At 39.4% G+C, this 18,287-nt stretch overlaps 2 protein-coding genes across 2 annotated transcripts in view; one reads left to right on the forward strand and one right to left on the reverse strand.

The window, feature by feature from the left end:
• The window catches only part of COL4A3 (collagen type IV alpha 3 chain), a 68,099-nt gene extending 63,047 nt beyond the window's left edge, over positions 1 to 5,052 (reverse strand). Inside the window, exon 1 of the mRNA XM_056358455.1 lies at positions 4,849 to 5,052. Coding sequence (XP_056214430.1) covers positions 4,849 to 4,932 — 84 coding nt within the window. The 5' untranslated portion in view covers positions 4,933 to 5,052. The remainder of the gene's footprint in view (positions 1 to 4,848) is intronic.
• Positions 5,053 to 5,161: 109 nt separating this feature from the next.
• Positions 5,162 to 18,287, forward strand: part of COL4A4 (collagen type IV alpha 4 chain) — an 82,424-nt gene continuing 69,298 nt past the window's right edge. Inside the window, exons 1-4 of the mRNA XM_056358478.1 lie at positions 5,162 to 5,230; positions 8,182 to 8,384; positions 10,911 to 10,950; positions 12,975 to 13,052. Coding sequence (XP_056214453.1) covers positions 8,329 to 8,384; positions 10,911 to 10,950; positions 12,975 to 13,052 — 174 coding nt within the window. The 5' untranslated portion in view covers positions 5,162 to 5,230; positions 8,182 to 8,328. The remainder of the gene's footprint in view (positions 5,231 to 8,181; positions 8,385 to 10,910; positions 10,951 to 12,974; positions 13,053 to 18,287) is intronic.

The raw sequence follows: 18,287 nt of genomic DNA on the forward strand, positions 1-18,287 counted from the left end.
CTAGTATTACTTTGTTAGGCAGTAGGGTGAGAATGTGACAGTAAAACAGATGACCGGATATCCCATACTACTTGCACTTAATAGCAAAGTATTTTGTTTCAAAGACATGTTATAATAAATCAGCTCTAGGTATCGCAGAAGAGATTGCTAGCACAGATCTCAAAATAAAATGCTGATATACCTACATGAAATACAAAGCAATGAAGAAGGAACTAGTGTCTGCCTGCCTACTTTGATCACTTTAATGATCCTCAGTCAGCAAAATAACTTGAATTATAACAGTTCTGCTTAAATGTGTATTTACTTTGTAGATTTGCTAGAAAAGGGTATACATAAAGCATTAACTGTTCAAATTTTCACAGGTGTTTAGTCAGATCACCTAAGGAGGTTCATCATCTTTCAGTTGTATGATGCAGCACACACACAGGCACACTTTTCATTTCTCGGTCATCAGAGCAAGCCTCCAAGCGGCACAAGACAGCAGAACTCCATCAATTTCATGCACAAACATTAGGGCAACTCGGCTAACTCTCTTGGCCCAGTAGGAAGAGCATTGCTCTGCAGTGTTCTGACATTGGCCTGTTCATCTACAGAGATGATGGCTGAATTACAACTAATTATAGAGGCAATCAAGATCAGAACAGTCTGGTATAAATTGGTCCCAATTATCAGAGTAACACCCCCGTTGACTTCAGAGCTGGGATCATATTAACAAAATCAAAGAGAACACTTCACAAAGGACTTGTTTTTCTAACACGCTCAGTGAACTCTCTTTTGTATATTCAGGTGCACATCTTCCCTTCTCAGCTGCCTGGTGCGACAATGAACCTGGGCACTTCCAAAGGCTGGCAGAAGAGGAACATTCTCACTGTGACACTTTGTCCCTCCAACATTTTGACTTCTAGTTAAACAAAGCAATTCAGCCTGCATCCCATTCTTACCAGCCTTGGATATGGTCATGGCTGAGCTAAAACACTGCATTTTTTCCTTCCAGAGCCATGTATCAAGATCCATTTGTGAAAGCAATGCAGATTGCATATAATTAGGAAAAAAATACTGCACAAAGAAAAGCAGACTAGTTTATAAGTATTTGCAGGCAAATTCTAACATTCATAAAAATGAAATTAATTGGGAAACACAAACACTTCTATCAAGGCACAGACAATAAGCATAAGTGAGAGAGGAAATGCAAAAAAGATCTTCTAAAGTCCTACAGTCACTGAGTTTGCTATCTCCCCTCCTTTTCCAGCAGCACATGATGAAAAAATACAAAGAGTAATGATAGAGGCAGAATACACAGCACTTAATTTTATCCTGGGAGCTAACACAAAATTGCAACTACATTATAATGCAAATCAAAAAATGGTAGTAACATGAGGTACAGCTAATTTGCTATCAAGTAATCTTGCTCAAGTAGAAACTTCTTTTTTATCCTGTTCTGAACACATGATAACACGATGCCACCATAAAAATGATAATGCCACTAAGAAAGAGAATCGATTCAATACTAATGAACTCGACTGTCATTAGTGTCATTTGAAACAGCAAGTTTCAGGGAGTATTTTTACATCAGTGTTTTATTTCAAGACATACAAGAAGTACATGGATGTCATCAAAAGGCAAGACACACTCAGGAGAATTAATTGGATTGTACATGTGCATTAAGACAGTGTTAGTTCCAGTTGCTGTTAAGCAAACTGAAAAAAAGAGAAGCCAAGTATTTTTTTTTCTGAAAGGAAAACAACAGAAATGAGGAATAAGAAGGTTCCCTGTGGAAAAATACTGATTTTATTATTATTATCATTGTTGTCGTTCTAAAGCCTTTAAATGAACAGTGGAAAAATCCAAAGAATTATAACACCAGTATTTGGAGTGAAGGAATACATCAAGCAAGCTGAAAAGCCTTTGACATGGGAAGATGCTACTTCTGCTGAGTTTTCAGAAGTTGTGATTAGAGCGTGCCAGTGGCCAAGAATGCAGATAATAATACTCCCTAGCAGGTGCCAGAAAGTTCAGCCTCCTAAGGGCAGAGAAGTCTGGACTCTGTGAATGGCTGCAAGGACCAAAATTTGCTGTAAAGACATCAGCAGGCACAAATGAATGACTTCCTTGCTTGTCTTCTATAATAATAAAAATAATAATTAGAATAAACTACTTAAAGAGACATACACTTAAAACTTTTCTATGTTGAAACATTTTTGAATTTATGCAGACAGAAAAATTTTGCTGATCAAATATCAATTTATTTTCATATGAAAGTCTAGCACAATTTTAAAACACAAACAATACCAATTTCTTTGCAATGGACAGTCCAGCCAAGATGCAATGATTTACTGATCAATCATTTCATGTCAATTAACATTAGCACTAATATTTAATTAGGATTTTTATTTAAACTGTTTTAAAAGTTTTGATTTGCTTCATAATCTAGAAAGTTATTAGACTTTCTCTTTTGAAAATATCAGCATTTTCATACAAGAATAGAAATTACGATATCTGAAACTTAAACTGATTTCAGTTATCTGTCCCAATCTAGTTTGAACTAATCTCAAACAACATGAGATCTGTTGAATTTTCTGAGCACCACTGAATTTGTAGGTCATATTCAAACTTTGCTTGAACAACAAGTTTTCTGTAGAAGACACTTCCTACCATCCCAAATCCTGTGTTTAAGACTTAAGTATAAAAAAGGATCTAGTAACAACAACACTCTACAAAACTAGTATCTCAGAGCTTTGTAATTTACCTTAAGCAGAAAGGCTGCTAATGAACTAATGTGTGAGTCTGGCAAATATCCAGAATCATAGAATTGTTTATGTTGGAAAAGATCTTAAAAAACATCATGTCCAACAATAACAATTTCAGATGTTTATTTTTCAAAAATATAACTTAACAAAGGAAAAACTAAGGAATTTGCATATAGATGATCCACTTATATTTACTCATGGATTTTCAAAGTGCTTTGGTGATCAAAAAGGAAATAGCTACAGAGCTGAGTTTGGAAAAGCTTCTAAAGCAAATCTGAGATTTAACTTCCCTTGCAATTAATGGGAAGATACTAAAAAAATTTTTAAGCAACCTATATAAAAGCAACCGCAGGATAAAGCAAAAAATGTAACAACACGGATGCATCCATATCTAATTGTGTCAAACCAAAATCACTTGGTGAAACTCTGTAAAGACAAGTGCAGGGATTCTACCGAGGTTGCTAAAAAGTGTTGAAATGCTTTACTGGGCCATATGCGAGGTCTTACTTGTTGATACACCTCCTTTTCCCTTCCTTTGTAGGTAAAAACACGAAACAGGGTGACAAGATCAACAAGATCAAGCCGGAATAGAGGCTTAGAAAAAGTATGAGTGTGTGTTTCAGGGGGACGGGGGGAGGAATGCCTGGTACACAGCCTGCACTTGTTAACAGCTATCCAGAAGCACATCTGATGATGTCCACCTCTTAGGAGAAACAAGGGCAATAAATGGGAGGTACCAGCAGAGGAAGAGAAGAATGGAATAAAGAACAACAAACTAGGTCAGAAGCTGGTCTTGAGTTTATTCCTCTTCCACATCTGGCTTTTACAGCAAAGATCAGATCTAGGCAGAGCCTGAAACAACTCTGCAGAAAACACGTACTTTGCAAATAGGTCTGGTACCTCTGTTCTACATAATAACCAAGAGGTATTTTAATTCCATTACAAACAAAACAATTAGATCTTTGTTAAATGACTAAACTTGACTGCAATTTAGTCAGAGTGCCATGAAAGAAAAACATGTTTGGTGAGGTGCTTATGCTGTTTCCAGACACTTTACCCAGGATGGGCAAGTGAAAAAGCTACAGTATTTCAGAAGAAACATTACTACTAATTAGTCTGCTTCAGTTAATTACAGCAGAATAACAAAGTAGATTTTTTTTTTTTCCTTGAACTGCAAAACATTTTGATAGGCAGTAAAAAATTCTGATGCACTGCATTAGAGCTTTACTCACACATGTGAGGAGAAATTAACATTGTTGACTATTATGGGAGAAACAGAACTTGAAATTTACTGAAACTGGCAGTTTCCTGTGTTTGATGTCTATCCGAAATTTACTGAAACTGGCAGATTTCTGTTCGGTAGCTGCCAGAAACGTTAAGAGCTACACCGACCGATTTACACTCACAGATGACTGCTCATCTCCCAGTTAGGAACGTACAATCCAAATGTTAAAACCAGACAGAGGAGAAAGGAACGGCAATGACTACAGTACAATTTATGGACCAAACGGTGACGCACACTCATTAAACCTGAAAGACAAACTGTAAATCGAGTTTGTAACGAAGGCAGCACAGGTGGTTCGGCCGGTGAGCGCTGCTTCTGAGCGCATTTACCTCAGAGACCATCCGCACCCAGCACCGCCCTGTCCTCGCCACATCCACTGCCCCTGCAGAGCGACGCGCTGCCCGTGGGACAGGCCTCCGGGGCCGCCTTCCGTGCTCACGGCGGGACGGAGCCCCCCATCCCCGCAGGGAGCACCCTCACCCCGGCCAGGCTGCCGCCGCGCTGTGCTTCCCCTTCGCACCTGAGGCGAGCGGTGACGAAGCGCCCTGCGCTGGGGCCTCCCCGCCCGCGCTTATCCCTGCCTGGCAGCGGCGCAGGGGTAACGGTACCTCACCTCGCCGTGCCCGGCTGCGAGGTACCCGGCGCGGGTGAGGCGTACCGTTGTAAATACAATAAATTCACCCCATCTTCCTCGCAACTTGCCAACGTGCCGGCGGAGGGGGCCAGGTGCTCGCCCCGCTCTGCCCCAGGTGACGCTGCCGCAGCCGCCGCCGTCCCGCCGCGCCACCCCGGCCCCTCCGCCCCGCGCTCACTCACCTCGGCCGTCGCGGCGCGGCCCGGCCAGAGCAGGGCGAGCAGCAGCAGCGGCGCCAGGCGGCTGGGGCAGCCCCTGCCGGCCATCCCCGCGCCCGGCGTTGCCTGCGCGGCGTCCCGCGGAGCTCGGCCTGGGGCGCTCGGACTCTGCCCCCCGCCCGCCCGCGGCTTTTGGCCTAGGGGCTGCTGCTGCTTCGCACCCGCTCCCGGCGCCCTGGGATGGGCACGGGGGCCGGGGCGGGGCGGGGCCGGCCGGGCCACCCCTCTCCTCCCCTCTCCTCTCCCCCCGCGTCTCCTGCCTCGGGCACTGCCGGTCAGCCGCCGTCCGTCCTCGGCGGGCATGGAGTGAGCGAGGAGCCGGGGGCTTTCCCGCCTGGGAGCTGAGGTGAGCGCCACGGAAGGGCAGCCCTGGGCGACAGTACCTGGTGTTCGTCATGGGCCGTCCCGCCTGGTCTCGGCGCCTGCCGGGGCTGAGCAGCTCGCTGAGGGGGGCAGCGCCGCTCCGGGACAGCTGGGGGTGTCCCAGGTTACCGGGTTGCCTCCGTCCCCCGCCTGCTTCTCCCCCGCCGCCGTGAGGGCGCAGGTGGCGGGCGCCGCCCGAACAGCCTTGGGGCTGCGCGGCGGGAGCGGGGACCCGCCCGGGCAGGGACACGGCCTGGGCCCGTCGGCAGCGGCCCGGCGGGGGAGAACGGGCCGGTTACACCGGCCGGGAGCGGGGCGACAGCGCCGGGTGCGTGTGTGAGGCGGTGCCGGGGAGCGCCGGCCGCAGCCCGGGCCCTCCGCGCCATCTCAACGCTGGCCGGGCGCTCCCGGGCGCTGCCCGCCGTGTTTTCCTTTCAGCAACGCTTTTCTCTCTCTCCAGTGTTTTCTTAATGAGACAGCGGAGACCAAGAAGTCCCAGAAAGGACAAAGTGCTGCCCCACTGCATAGATGTAAACCAGTGAGAAATAGGTGATGAATGTTTCTCCCCAGGCTTTCCGCATAGCTTATCACAATATAAAGGTTTTCTGAATGGAAATGTGATTTGTAAAGTGTTAGCGATATGTAAAGTTTATCACATTTATGTCACTGACAGAAGTACTGCATCTTTAAAGTAACATCTCACCAAATAAAGTACTATTCTGAGGTGGCACGAACTTAGAAAGGGTGTTGGCCAGGCCAGCCACTGTGGTCTTACTTTTATCGGTAGTGTTCAGGAATGCTGTACAGGAAATCCCATGTTATAGGTTTTATAAAAATTATACAGAAAAAGCAACAATATACAGCAATATAATATATGTATATAAATGTATTTCGGAACTACTCATGAACTAAAAACCGAAAGCCTTTCATGAGCATAACCTGGTACCACCTATTTCACAGACCCTGAGCTGCTGGCTGCTATATAGTGTGGCCCAACTGGATGGTAGTTGTGTGCTATACTTGAGAAAGAGCAAGTAATGTTGCATTATGAGATTGTCACATAAAAGCATATATGCCTTTATGTGAGTTTCTAGGACACAGATATATGACTTCAAAGTAACGTGGAGCTGGAACAAAGGTAAGATCGGCCATTGATGTTCTCTCTCCTGCTTGTTACTGCCATAATTGATGGCAACCATCCAAAGAAAGTGTATGAAACCTTGATGCATAGTACTGTTGCTGATATTGTTGTAATCCATAATATCTTCAGTGAGCTACAAACTCAGAGAGATGTCCTTGTCTGGCAAAACAGCTGGCCAGGCAGGCTTAACATCAGTTGTGTCAAAACATCTACCTGCAGCTATCTGTAGAAGTACTTAGGGAGAAAAAAACCCCACCAGTGCATGAACAACAGAGAGGTCAACCTTAACACTAGAAACCAATTGAAAGCTGAAAGAAATTAAAGTTTGACTTTTTTCACAGTAACTTATACTTAATGATTTTAGCTTTGATTTTGTTTTCTCAGTTCTCTATGGTAAAACCAGGATAACAATATTTTCTCTTTTTGCAGATAAGGAATATTTTTATGGGAAACATTATAGCTGTATGAGTTTAGTAAAAAGTACAAAATTTCATAGGCCACTGTAAAAGAAAAAATAGGGCTTAAGGAAAGGATGAAAAGAGCATGGAATATATCCATCATGAATGAGACAGAAGTCCTATGCAAAACAGCATGTATGTTCTTATACCTAAAATTACTATCCTAACCATATGCATAAAAGAACCACATTAAAATTGAGCACAGAACCCTAATTTTTATTTCCTAACTTCTGAATCCTTGACTTTGCAGCTTCAGTGGTCTTGCTATACATGATGTTGGTTTCTTTGGATGTAATGAGGCTATAGTTAGGTCTTCTCTAATTTTTCATATCTCGATAACTGTAGTTGTGTGTCTGCCTCCAACTATGGCTCATGTCTCGTGGTCTTATTTTATCAGACACTCTAAGAATGAAGTTGTCTGTCTTCTTGGTCCTTGTCTAGAAACCTAATGTGTAGATTATATTATAGTGCCAGCTTTTCCCCTGCTGTCTTTTGAGAATTTTATGAACTGAGGTTTGGTGATGCTTGTATAAAACCTATTCCTTTGGTGGTATTGAGTGTGTTATGCTGGGGATATTTTATTTTCTTTTGAATTAGGCAAGTATTCTATTGAAGTAACCGTTGTGATTACTACAAATTGTAAAACATAGATCAATTCGATATATCAATCTAAATAACACTTTGTAGTCCTTATACGATTGCATTGGCTGCTGAACACTTCAAACTGTTGGAAGCTTGTTAAGAAAAAGATAGGTTTTACGTAGCCATGACGAAATAGCAAGCAGAATGGTTTAAGTCTTCAAATCATGCATTAAGTATGACTTCAAACTGTATCAATGGCTTGGATCAAAATGGATTTTAATTTGAAAATAAAAGGTTTTCTGCTAATAATAAAGCAAATGTACCCAATTTCAATTTCTTCTTCATCTTCAGAAGCTGTTTGGATAATTAAATAATGATATGGATAGTGGGCAACAGGAACAAATTTCTGAAAAGTCTAACACTTTATGACTGGCTACAATTTTCCATTTGAGGCTATCTGTCCCTGCAGTATTGTATTGCCTCACAATCTTGCTTATTTTATTTATATTATTAATGTACTTTATAATAGGCTGAAATCTTGTACCCTTTTATGTTGATCTGTAAAAATTCATATATAGTCCCCTTGAAATAATTGAGTTGCTGAAAAAATAAAACGCAGCCTGAATATGAATAATATAATGTAATGCCAACATAAAGCTGTGCAGTATGACATATGTAAATGATTAAGACATATTTTGGTTATCCAGTAATTATTCATGTTTGTCCATCAAATGTTTTTTTTAATATAAACAGGTTCAGAGGGGAAACAACAACAACAATATGGAACAGTGTTTATAGACCATCCACAAACAGAAGGAAAGAGAAGACCTGCTGTTTAAAAAAAAAAGAAAAAAGGAAGAAATAAAAAGTGCTGCATATACAGATCCTCAATCAGTGTGAATGGCATTAACAAAGGATTCGTTTGAACGGATTACGTGGCTTATCACAGCTGCCTGGTGAGTTTTACAGATCACTAAATTTTTTTACTAGAGTCACTGAGATACATTCTTAGCTATCAATTTAACAGTAATAAGAAATAACCAGTTAAATTATTTGTAGCCTGTCATAAATTTGATAAGCCTATATGATAATTTGTTGTATTATTTGATTTTGATTGCTGGTCTATAAGTTTATACCATTTAAATTTCAGTTACTACACTATTTAAATAGTAGGAAGCAGGAACTATAATTCTGAGTCTGTTTTAGGAGGAAAGATATTTCTACATTCTAGTGATGAATATGTTTGGAGAAAAGTAATGAACAATTCAAACCTGATTGCCTGTCTCAGAATAATTTTGTAGATGAGGGAGAATTATTAAAAGGCATGAAAAAAACTTTTACAGACTATGATGGAAATACTTCCTAGCAGCTGTGGCAGGAGTTCTTTCTGGAGGAAAATGATCCTTAGGAGATTAGGATCACCATGGCCTGGAATTTTCAGAGTGGTGTGGGATCAGTGATTCTATCTCAATGACATCTTCCAGGCAAAGTCAATCCACTATTCCTTCTTTATAAAACTTCATGCACTGGGCTTTTTAGGAATGTGATATTATGCTTTTCTAGCTGGGAACTTGGCCCAGCAAATGTACCTTGCTTGAACCTGACACCCTCGCTGCTAGGTGGTCTTGTGTTGTGCTAATATACCTGAACTCTCTCCAGTGTCTTTTTCATGTTTATTTGGTTTATGTAAACGCAGGGTCCTTGTTTTTCAGTTTTTCCCCATTGTAGCAGCCTTCTATCCCAGCCACCTCTCCAAGGGTAGCTCTTCTTGCCTTTTTTCCTGCATTATTTGTGAGTTACCCTTTACAGTCTTGTACTGATTGGAGTACATAGGCAACATCTGTTTGGCTTCAGGAGGCAGGGATTTTGAAATGACAGAGATTAATATGGCGAATACATGCCTGCTCTATATGACTGGAAAAGGGGAAGATTGCAGCACCATGTATCAAGAATGTCATTATGAGATGTCCATTTCAGTTGTGCAAGGGCTTCATAAGAACTTGACATTTTCTTAAATGAAAAATACTCACCCCTGGCCAATGTTGATACAGGAAAAAAAATATTTAAGAGACTGTCTTCAGGTTCAGAAGGTTAGAAGCAAAAATGGCCTTAAATTAGTAACAATCACAGAATAAACATGCTATTTTCTGCTACCTGATTTAAATGTCCCTGTGAAGTTAAATCCTTTCTTATTTGATGCATTAAAGTATGAACTACTGGGATGCACAAAACTTCTCTACCATTTCTGCTATAGCTGATCATCTGGCAGTCTCGTATTGTTTTATCAGTCCTTTGTTTCTCATTTACCTTGTTTAACTTTAGAAGCAAGTATGAGCTTCTGTCTTCAGTTACCACTAATTATTTTCATAAATATTTTGTTTCTGTAAAATCTGTGATTGAAAAAAAGTAGCAGGCAACATGGGTTTAAAAAACATATAAAGTAAAGGTATGGAAATGGCTAAAATATGTTAGATTTGTCAGTGTTTATCAGTATATATCAGTGCGTGTGCAGGTTATATAATTTGCAGTTTGAATCTATGAATAATTAATAGTCAGGGGAAGTAATCATCAGTTTGCTGGCACAGTTCTCAACTCCAAAGAGTTGGCCATGTGAATAACAAAGAAAAAATAGAGGTTGATATCAATAGGACTTTGGGAAAATTTACTAAATGCCTAAATATTTGCAGGGTTGGAGTAATTTTGATACAGACTTCACTATAGCCTGGAGGATAAATACACAGTAGTCTATATATAATGGCTGTATTTATTTTATCACTTCATATAATGAGTGAGCACCTTAGCTCTCATTAATGATCATGTTAGTATTAACAATAATAATGGTTATTTCCAGTATTGCTGAAGAAATTTTGGGCTACCTTATGATTTCTACATTCAAAAAACGAGAATAAATTAAAACAAAAAAGACATGATTTCAACTTTATAATTGATCACTAGCAATGGCTGGCATGGAGCTGGGCTTCCCCAGCAGCTGCTCTGGAGTTGTGGCTAGTTTGAGTACTGCTTTGCTCCCTGCCTTTTCTCTCTCTCTCCCTCTCTCCGAGCGAAAGAAAAGAGCATCTGCTAATTCATTTGGGGGCAGATGCAGATCACCTCTAGCTCTGCGCAATCTTCACCCGATGGTGTTTGTGGAGAAATCTGTCTAGGATGTTTTCTCTCTGGCCATTCCTAATTGTGGGATTGGAAATAGCTTATAAGGGGGAAGTTACAAGAACTCTTACATGGTCTTATTCATGCCTATCTGTTTGTACTCACAAATCCAAAAAGACAAATATACATAGCATGTGCTGACCATTTCCTGACGGTGCATACCCCTTATAAATATACTCTTTTACTATATAATCACCCCAAACAGTACTTAATCGTGTTAATACACATTTCTTACTACTTAGAGGCTATGTTTTTGTGAAGGGTGGATGGTAGAAGTTTAGTTTTAATTTAGCTTTCTCCTTTTTTTCAATTAGGTGGCTTCTGATTGTTTTTTCAGCACAAGAAATTGACGGGGTAAGTGACATTGATACATACTTTAGATAGGTAATAGATATGATGGTGTAGTTCAAAAAAGTAACACTACATACACCAAAATGACCTATATTTCTGTGGGAAAACTGTGATGTTTCTTTCAGTATTTCTGCAGTTCTCACTTTCTGTTCCTGTTGCTCAGCCTAACTATTTTGTGATTTTGTCTTTTGGATTCTTCTAGATTCTAACTCTGGCATCTTTAGATGCTTTTGGAAAGCCGCACATTAAAATTCTCTTGTATTCTCTTGTGCACTGAGTCTGTCTCCTTCCTCATGAAGTCCCTTCAATGGCTTTACATTATAGCATATATTAAACATTAGCTTTCAAGCCCTTCCCTGTACGTTAGTCTAGATCTTAAACTGGCCTCCCTGTACATTCCCATCTCTGAAGCCAAAATTTCATATGTCATATAGTCTCAATATCTACTTTATTTTCCTCTCTGTACTGTCCTCCATATTAACCTGTTTGCCGTGCCCTCAGTTTCTTTCAAATATTTAAAAGCTTTTTGTTGATTCCCATCCCACTCCAAGTCATCCCTTTTTCAATGAACTGTTGAAAATTTAAAGTTTTTTAAAAATAAGTGTGTTCAATTAGAACAAAGGGTAACAGCTTATGTGTTATTAGAAACTTGCATTCCACTGACATTCCAGTAGAGGCAAGTTTTTAATAACTAGGTGAGAGACTAGTGTGGAGTAGATTAGTAATTTCATGGGAAATCCAGTGTGTGAAAGAGAAGCAATCTGTGAGAGATACTGTCATACCTTCTTGTTCTGAGGTTTGGGAGTACCAGATATTCTAAAAATATTGTAGATAGAAAGAACAGATTTGTTCCTCCTTATCTAATATTTGTCAGTGTTTTCTCCTTGAAAAAGTATGAACCTGTGGTGTTCTGTTGGTTATTAAAACCAGTAACAAAACAATGTTGACCTTGATAAAAATGAAATCCACACTGAGCAAATATTTTCATGTTATCACTATTTACTTGTTTACCTAAATTATTCTTAAGTCTTTTAAGTCCTTGTCATACTTTTCTAAAGGACTTTGATAATTTACACAATTTTGCTGAAAAAATAATGTCACCTAGTGGACATTCCTACCATCTGAGTTTATAAATACATATGGTGTGTATAATTGGTATATGTTTAATACTATATTTCAGGGAATAGAAAATAATAAAATCCTGTTCACTTACCATAGAATAAATCTACTGAATTTACATTTCATTTTGTTTTCATTTCTCCTAAAATATGCTTTTTTTCCTCATTGCAACCTGATGGAACAAAGTAGTCACCTCTTTGCTATTAAGAGGACAATGACAGAAAGTTTCAATACAAGAAATAGGTAAATTAATGGTAGGCAATGCGTAATAATACCATGCACATACTTCTTCTTTTCATTTGACAAGAATTGAATACAAGGCTTTATTGCTGAGTGGGCTTGTTGCTCTTCAGCCTGTTTTGCCTTTTATTATTAATTGTAGTTAAACGATCTCCTAACCTAATGTGATGAGTTACAAATTTCATATTATTACAAATGAAAATCTGAGTCTGTTAATTTTTTTTCTAGATGAAGTCTATTTCCTTAATTGTATTTAGCTGTAATATTTAGCATTACTTAACATAACTTGTAGGTAATGTCTTTCACCTTCTACAGCAACAGTAATAAGCTTTTGCTTATTGCTTCTCCTTTGCCAGCATGTTTATGCTGATGAGAGGTCCAAGTATGTTAGGAGGATCTCAGATGTAGTATTGATGTTTGCATTCTTCTATTAAGCAAGCATTGGAAAATGTTCATATATGTCAAGCTGAAGATCTACATGATATTCTGATGTTTGCTGCTATGCCAAGTTTCTTCATCAGAAGGAAATTGCTCTGCGGTTATGCAAGGGTAGCAAGAGCTTTTGCCTTATAAATCATCTAATTGGATAATATGTCCAGTTGACAATATTTGATGAAGTGATTGTTGTCTGTTGCACACTGATAAATCCATAAACTTTTAATTTTTAGGGAGGATATGCATATATTGACCCATGTGCGGGACAGGATTGTTCAGTTTGTCGGTGCTTTCCAGAAAAAGGATCAAGGGTAAGTGACGATTAGAAGTAGTGATAATCAGTGTTGTAAATACTGTTCATTTTGTGCACATTGCTGTACTTTAAAATCAATATGGTTGACATAAATCAATATTTAGACAGAAACAAGTCTGAATATAGCAAACTAGCATAATTCTCTCACTGGTACAAAGTACAACTGTCATTGAAGGAAGTTAAGATTGTTTGTAACCAAGTTTGCTTGTAAATTAGGTTTGTAATAATTGTGGTGCCCTTTTTGTGTTAAGAATTCTTTGAGATCAGCCTAGTAGTTAGACAAAGGTCATTCTTAATAATATATTAAGTTTAGAGATCTATGCTCATTTTCTACTTAGAGGTTAGTTAAAAGAGAATGTCTATGCCATTTACTAGTTTTATGAGAACTTAGGTGTTTCTTATTTGGGTTAGGTGATTCTGGAAAAGCTTGCAGACTTTTATATTACTAGCTTATCGCACTAAGTATATTAAAAAAATCTGGATTGTTTTTGCCTTGTAAATAATTGTAAAACACTGAATGAAGTCAAGGCATTTTCATGTTATACACTAAAATTAGTAACTGTGCATGTTGCTATTTGTTAAACTAGTCATCACTGTACCATATTTCAATTATCTTGTCTGTTCTTTCTGAAATACATATCTATATAGTGATAACAGTTTAAATGTTATATGAGGGCAGGACTTATTTAGATACATGTCCTGATTAGTGAACAACTTAAACATTGTCAGTTAGTGATGGAAATTATTTTCTTTCAAAGTGCTAATGTTAAAGCTTAGGGTTAGAAAGCTTGAACATGTTGGATCAGTTTCTAGAAGACCTGCATGCCCCATTTGTTTGTGTACAACCTGAGTTGCCACAAAAGCAAGACACACCTTTTCCTTCCTGTGCTTCTGCTGTTAGCTTTATGCTTTGCTGTGTCATGATCACTGCTCTGGTGTCCTTGATCCTATCCAAATCCTCCAGGATTATGTCTAACCAAAGTCCCCCATGCTGTAGGATTTTCATAATAGGGGCCTAGGATACGTCTATCTCTGTAACACTGTGTTAACAAAAGGGCATTCCAGGAAAAGTATTTTGACTAGCAGCATTGCAGTGTCTCTCAGCAGTACTGAATAGACTGATTTGGATACCAAAAACCTGATCTGAAGTGCAATTTAAAAACAACTGACTTTGAAGCTAGAGGAAATTTCCCTGATTCTGGTTCTCTCTCAGTAGCCTTGAAGTTCTGAATTACATGCCCATAATCAGTCAATAATACATGCCCACCACAGTCGTTGTGGCTCCATCCTAAGCTGTCCTCCCCACCACAGATAAAGTGAACGATAGCTCACACATTTGCAGTTCGTTTTCTACGTAATTCCAAGGATCTGGACCTAAGTGCCAAACAGAAGTGTAATAACATTTAAAAATAAATTAAATGTTACTATGAAAATGTAAATCTGAGAATTGTACCATTATCTGAAACAGCTCTGAAATATGTATGCACACACTGATGGTTAAAGTGTCTCCAATTTAAAATGAATTTATATTTCATGCAATCATTTCCGTTAATCAATATCACAGAATCACACAATAGTTGGGATTGGAAGGGACCTCTGGAGATTATCTAGTCCAACCCCCTAATAAACCAGGTTCACCTAGATAAAGTAGCACAGGATCATGTCCAGGTGGGTTTTGAGCATCTCCATGGGAGACTCTGCAGCCTCTCTGGGCAGCCTGTTCCAGTGCTCTGTCACCCTCAAGGTAAAGAAGTTCTGCCTCATACTCAGAAGGAACTTTCTGTGCCCCTTGTCCTGTCGCGGGGCACCACTGAAAAGAGCCTGGCCCCAGCCTCTTGACACTCATCCTTAAGGTATTTTTGTGCATTGATAAGATGCCCTCAGTCTTCTCTTCTTCAGGCTAAACAGATCCAGCTCTCTCAGCCTCTTCTCATAAGGGAGATGCTCCAGTCCCCTCACTATCTCCATAGCCCTCTGCCGGACCCTTTCCAGTAGCTCCCAGTCTCCCCTGACCTGGGCAGCCCAGCACTGGGCACAGCACTCCAGATGTGCCTCACCAGGGCAGAGCAGAGGGGGGATCACCTCCCTCCACCTGCTGGCCATGGCCCTCCCAGTGCACCCCAGGGTCCCACTGGCCACCTTGGCCTCACGGGCACGCTGCTGGCCCATGGGCACCTTGCTGCCCACCAGCACTCCCAGGTCCTTCCCCGCAGAGCTGCCCCCCCACAGGTCAGCCCCAGCCCGTGCTGGTGCATGGGACTGCTCCTCCCCCGATGCCTTTTTTGAACTTCATTAGGTTCCTCTCCACCCAGCTCTCTAGCAAGAAATCAAAGTACTTATCAGACCCTACATTAAATATGGCTTAACTAAACACCACATCAGATAGACTGTTGCAAATATTTTCTGTACTAATGTATGGTGATGAATTATTTTCTATAATAATCCTATAATGCTGTTGATTTCTAAACTTTGATGTGTTTTGCTTGTACACTCTGACACACTAACTTTGCTTTCCTAGCTTTTGCCGAGACTACCCATTACAAAATAAAAGATTTGTTTATCTTATTGTTAGCTTCCTAGAATGCAAAACATCTGCTTTATCTACTTCTCTGTCTGAATTCTTCTCCCAGGCTGGTTCCTCAGAGCTTCATGTCTTCCTCAATCCTGTCTTTTAAAGTGCAAGAAATAAATAATCATTGAAAACCTCTGGCCTTACACAGTATGCAAGCCTAAAATTTCAAAGTGTACAGTTTATTAAATAATCCTTCTCTGTAAAGAAGTTGAGATAAGGGCAACAGTATAAATCTGGTTGCCTAGAATGATATTTTTTCCCTTTTCACTATTTTGACAGCACAGGGTAGCTGTCAAAATTAAGAATGAGTTGGTCCCCTCAGCAAACATGCTGAAAGCACGAAAACTTTCTAGAAAATTTATGTAGTTGCTGGCAAAAGGCAGTGGAACAGTAATCTCATCCAAACCAGCTGGAAAGCCAACCTTGTAGCAGCCCTCAAAATTCTGTCTTTATACGGTTTTGTTAAGCCCCTGATACTGCAGTTGGTTTTTGCAGAGGCTGCATAAGAAAGGCAGCATCTGAGTAAGCTGCATCAGTATATGTACTGCATTACATTGATATATGTAGACTAGTCCATCTATTATTTTTTTTAAAATCTCTTTTACCACAGGGAGCCAGATGTAGGGTATTCCCTTCATGATCTTCCATTGAACATGGTAATCTAAGACTTACAGGGAGAAAGGGCAAATTGTCTCATTATTGTACTGCTAAGGTATCATCTGTGGTAGAAACACACAAGGTCAGACCTATTATTAATTGATTAAACATGTTATTCAGACTCTTCCAAGAACTGCAACCAAATCCTTCATTAGACTAGCTGGAACGTGACAATTTGTATGTTAATCTTTGTTGTTGGCTGAATACTACCAGAGTTCCTGTTTCAATGGAAAGTTTCTGTTAACTTTTATCTTCTCTTAAAAGTGCACTGAGGGAGAGGCTGTTTAACAAAGTGCATTATTTGTTATACACTTGGTGGAATACGTAGGAATTATTATCCATAGGAAAGATGCGATGTTGTATCATAATGCAGACTTTGTGCTAGATAGACACTGCTGGTCCAACTTACACATCTACATAAGAACCTAGAGCAGTTTGTTTCACACAATCCTGATGGTTACTTCCCTACATCCTTCTCCACACACTAATGAAAAGGAGATTTTTAGAGCAGTCAGAGTATCTATCTCCTGATAAAACAGCAGTTATATAGGTTCAGAGTTAAGGGGTGCCCATCTGATAAGGGCTTCACTTTGTCAGTGGACTGTGAGGAAAATATTGTTACTAGTTTCATCTGAGGGATTTTTGTTTACATATAGAACGCTATGACAGGTATTTGATGACATTGCCCTTTTACAGGTTTTAGAATGTTGCCTTCCATTTTAGACCTTCAGTGGAAGCATTGTCACTGGAAATTTAGCTAGTGAAGTGAACAAACAGGTTGTTTCTGTGTTTAGAGCAGACCAGTCAATCCATAACAAAGATTTATACTAAAATTAAGGTAGAACAAAAGTCTTGAAGATGATATAAATCAACTTTGTTTATTTGTAATTACCAGTGACAAGGGAAGCATGTTCACATTTTGTAAAACTAAAAACATTGTAAGCTGTGTAAGCCCATATCCTTAATGTTTCTTCACTAAAACAGTAAAAAACTAGGGTAATAAGAGAATAGACATGTAAAATTAAACTCTAAATATATTTAGGTGTATGAGTTGAGTAGAATGGGTGTCAGGAATGCAGCATACTCTGAAGACTTCAAATCTTGCCCTACTGTCTTTGGCAAAATTACATTTCTTTCTACCCATTTTATTGAATGCAGTTTAAGTATGATTAGTTAAAGGTGTGGTTACCAGGACAGTGTAAGAAAACTGTACAAATGACTGTGAATGCAATGGGAATTAAGGCTTTTCCTTCTAGTTGTCCATTTGAAAATCTTTTAAATGTCAACATAGAAAGCCTTCTTCATTCTAAGTTAACAAGGTCATTGAGGTTTTAAGTAGAAAGGTGACCATAGGAATAAGAAAAGGAAACTGCCATGGCCATACTTGAATGTACTGAAATTGGGCAAGTTGGAAAAAAAGTAGAAGCAATAGCTGAACTTTTATTTAATATTTACATAAAACCAATAATCTTATGCATTGGTTGTTATATTGGGTTTTAAAGAGTTTGTATACCTGTTGTTTTTTATTTCTCTCAACCTTAGATAACTGTACTATAAACAGATTTACACTACTATTCATTACCAAGAAACCACTGTTTGAAAAATGTCACTATTACGAGTAGCATATCCCTTTCTGATATCATTACAGTTGTCCACATTACAATGAAAGTTCGAGTTCTTTTTAATTGGGATTACAGCCTTGCTGGAATTAGTTTTACATTATAGTATTTATCTCTTGATCTCATGTCACAAGCCAAAAGGACTCTTTCTTCTATAGGACACCATTAAAATGTGCTGTTAAATCTCTTTGCACATCCTGTGTGCTACTATACATATTAATTTAAGAACTATAGAACAGATAAACGAGGGGAGAATGTCATTAGTGAAAGTATATGCAGCAGTGAGCATTCTATGTGATTTTTAGTGTCAGGCTAGAACAATTAAGATTTTCTCCTGCCTCTTCCAGCCAAGATGTACGGTCTTCCAGTAGGCAGTAGCAGTCAA

This window comes from Falco biarmicus, chromosome 13, assembly GCF_023638135.1.
Source record: "Falco biarmicus isolate bFalBia1 chromosome 13, bFalBia1.pri, whole genome shotgun sequence".
Classification (NCBI taxonomy): Eukaryota; Metazoa; Chordata; class Aves; order Falconiformes; family Falconidae; genus Falco; species Falco biarmicus.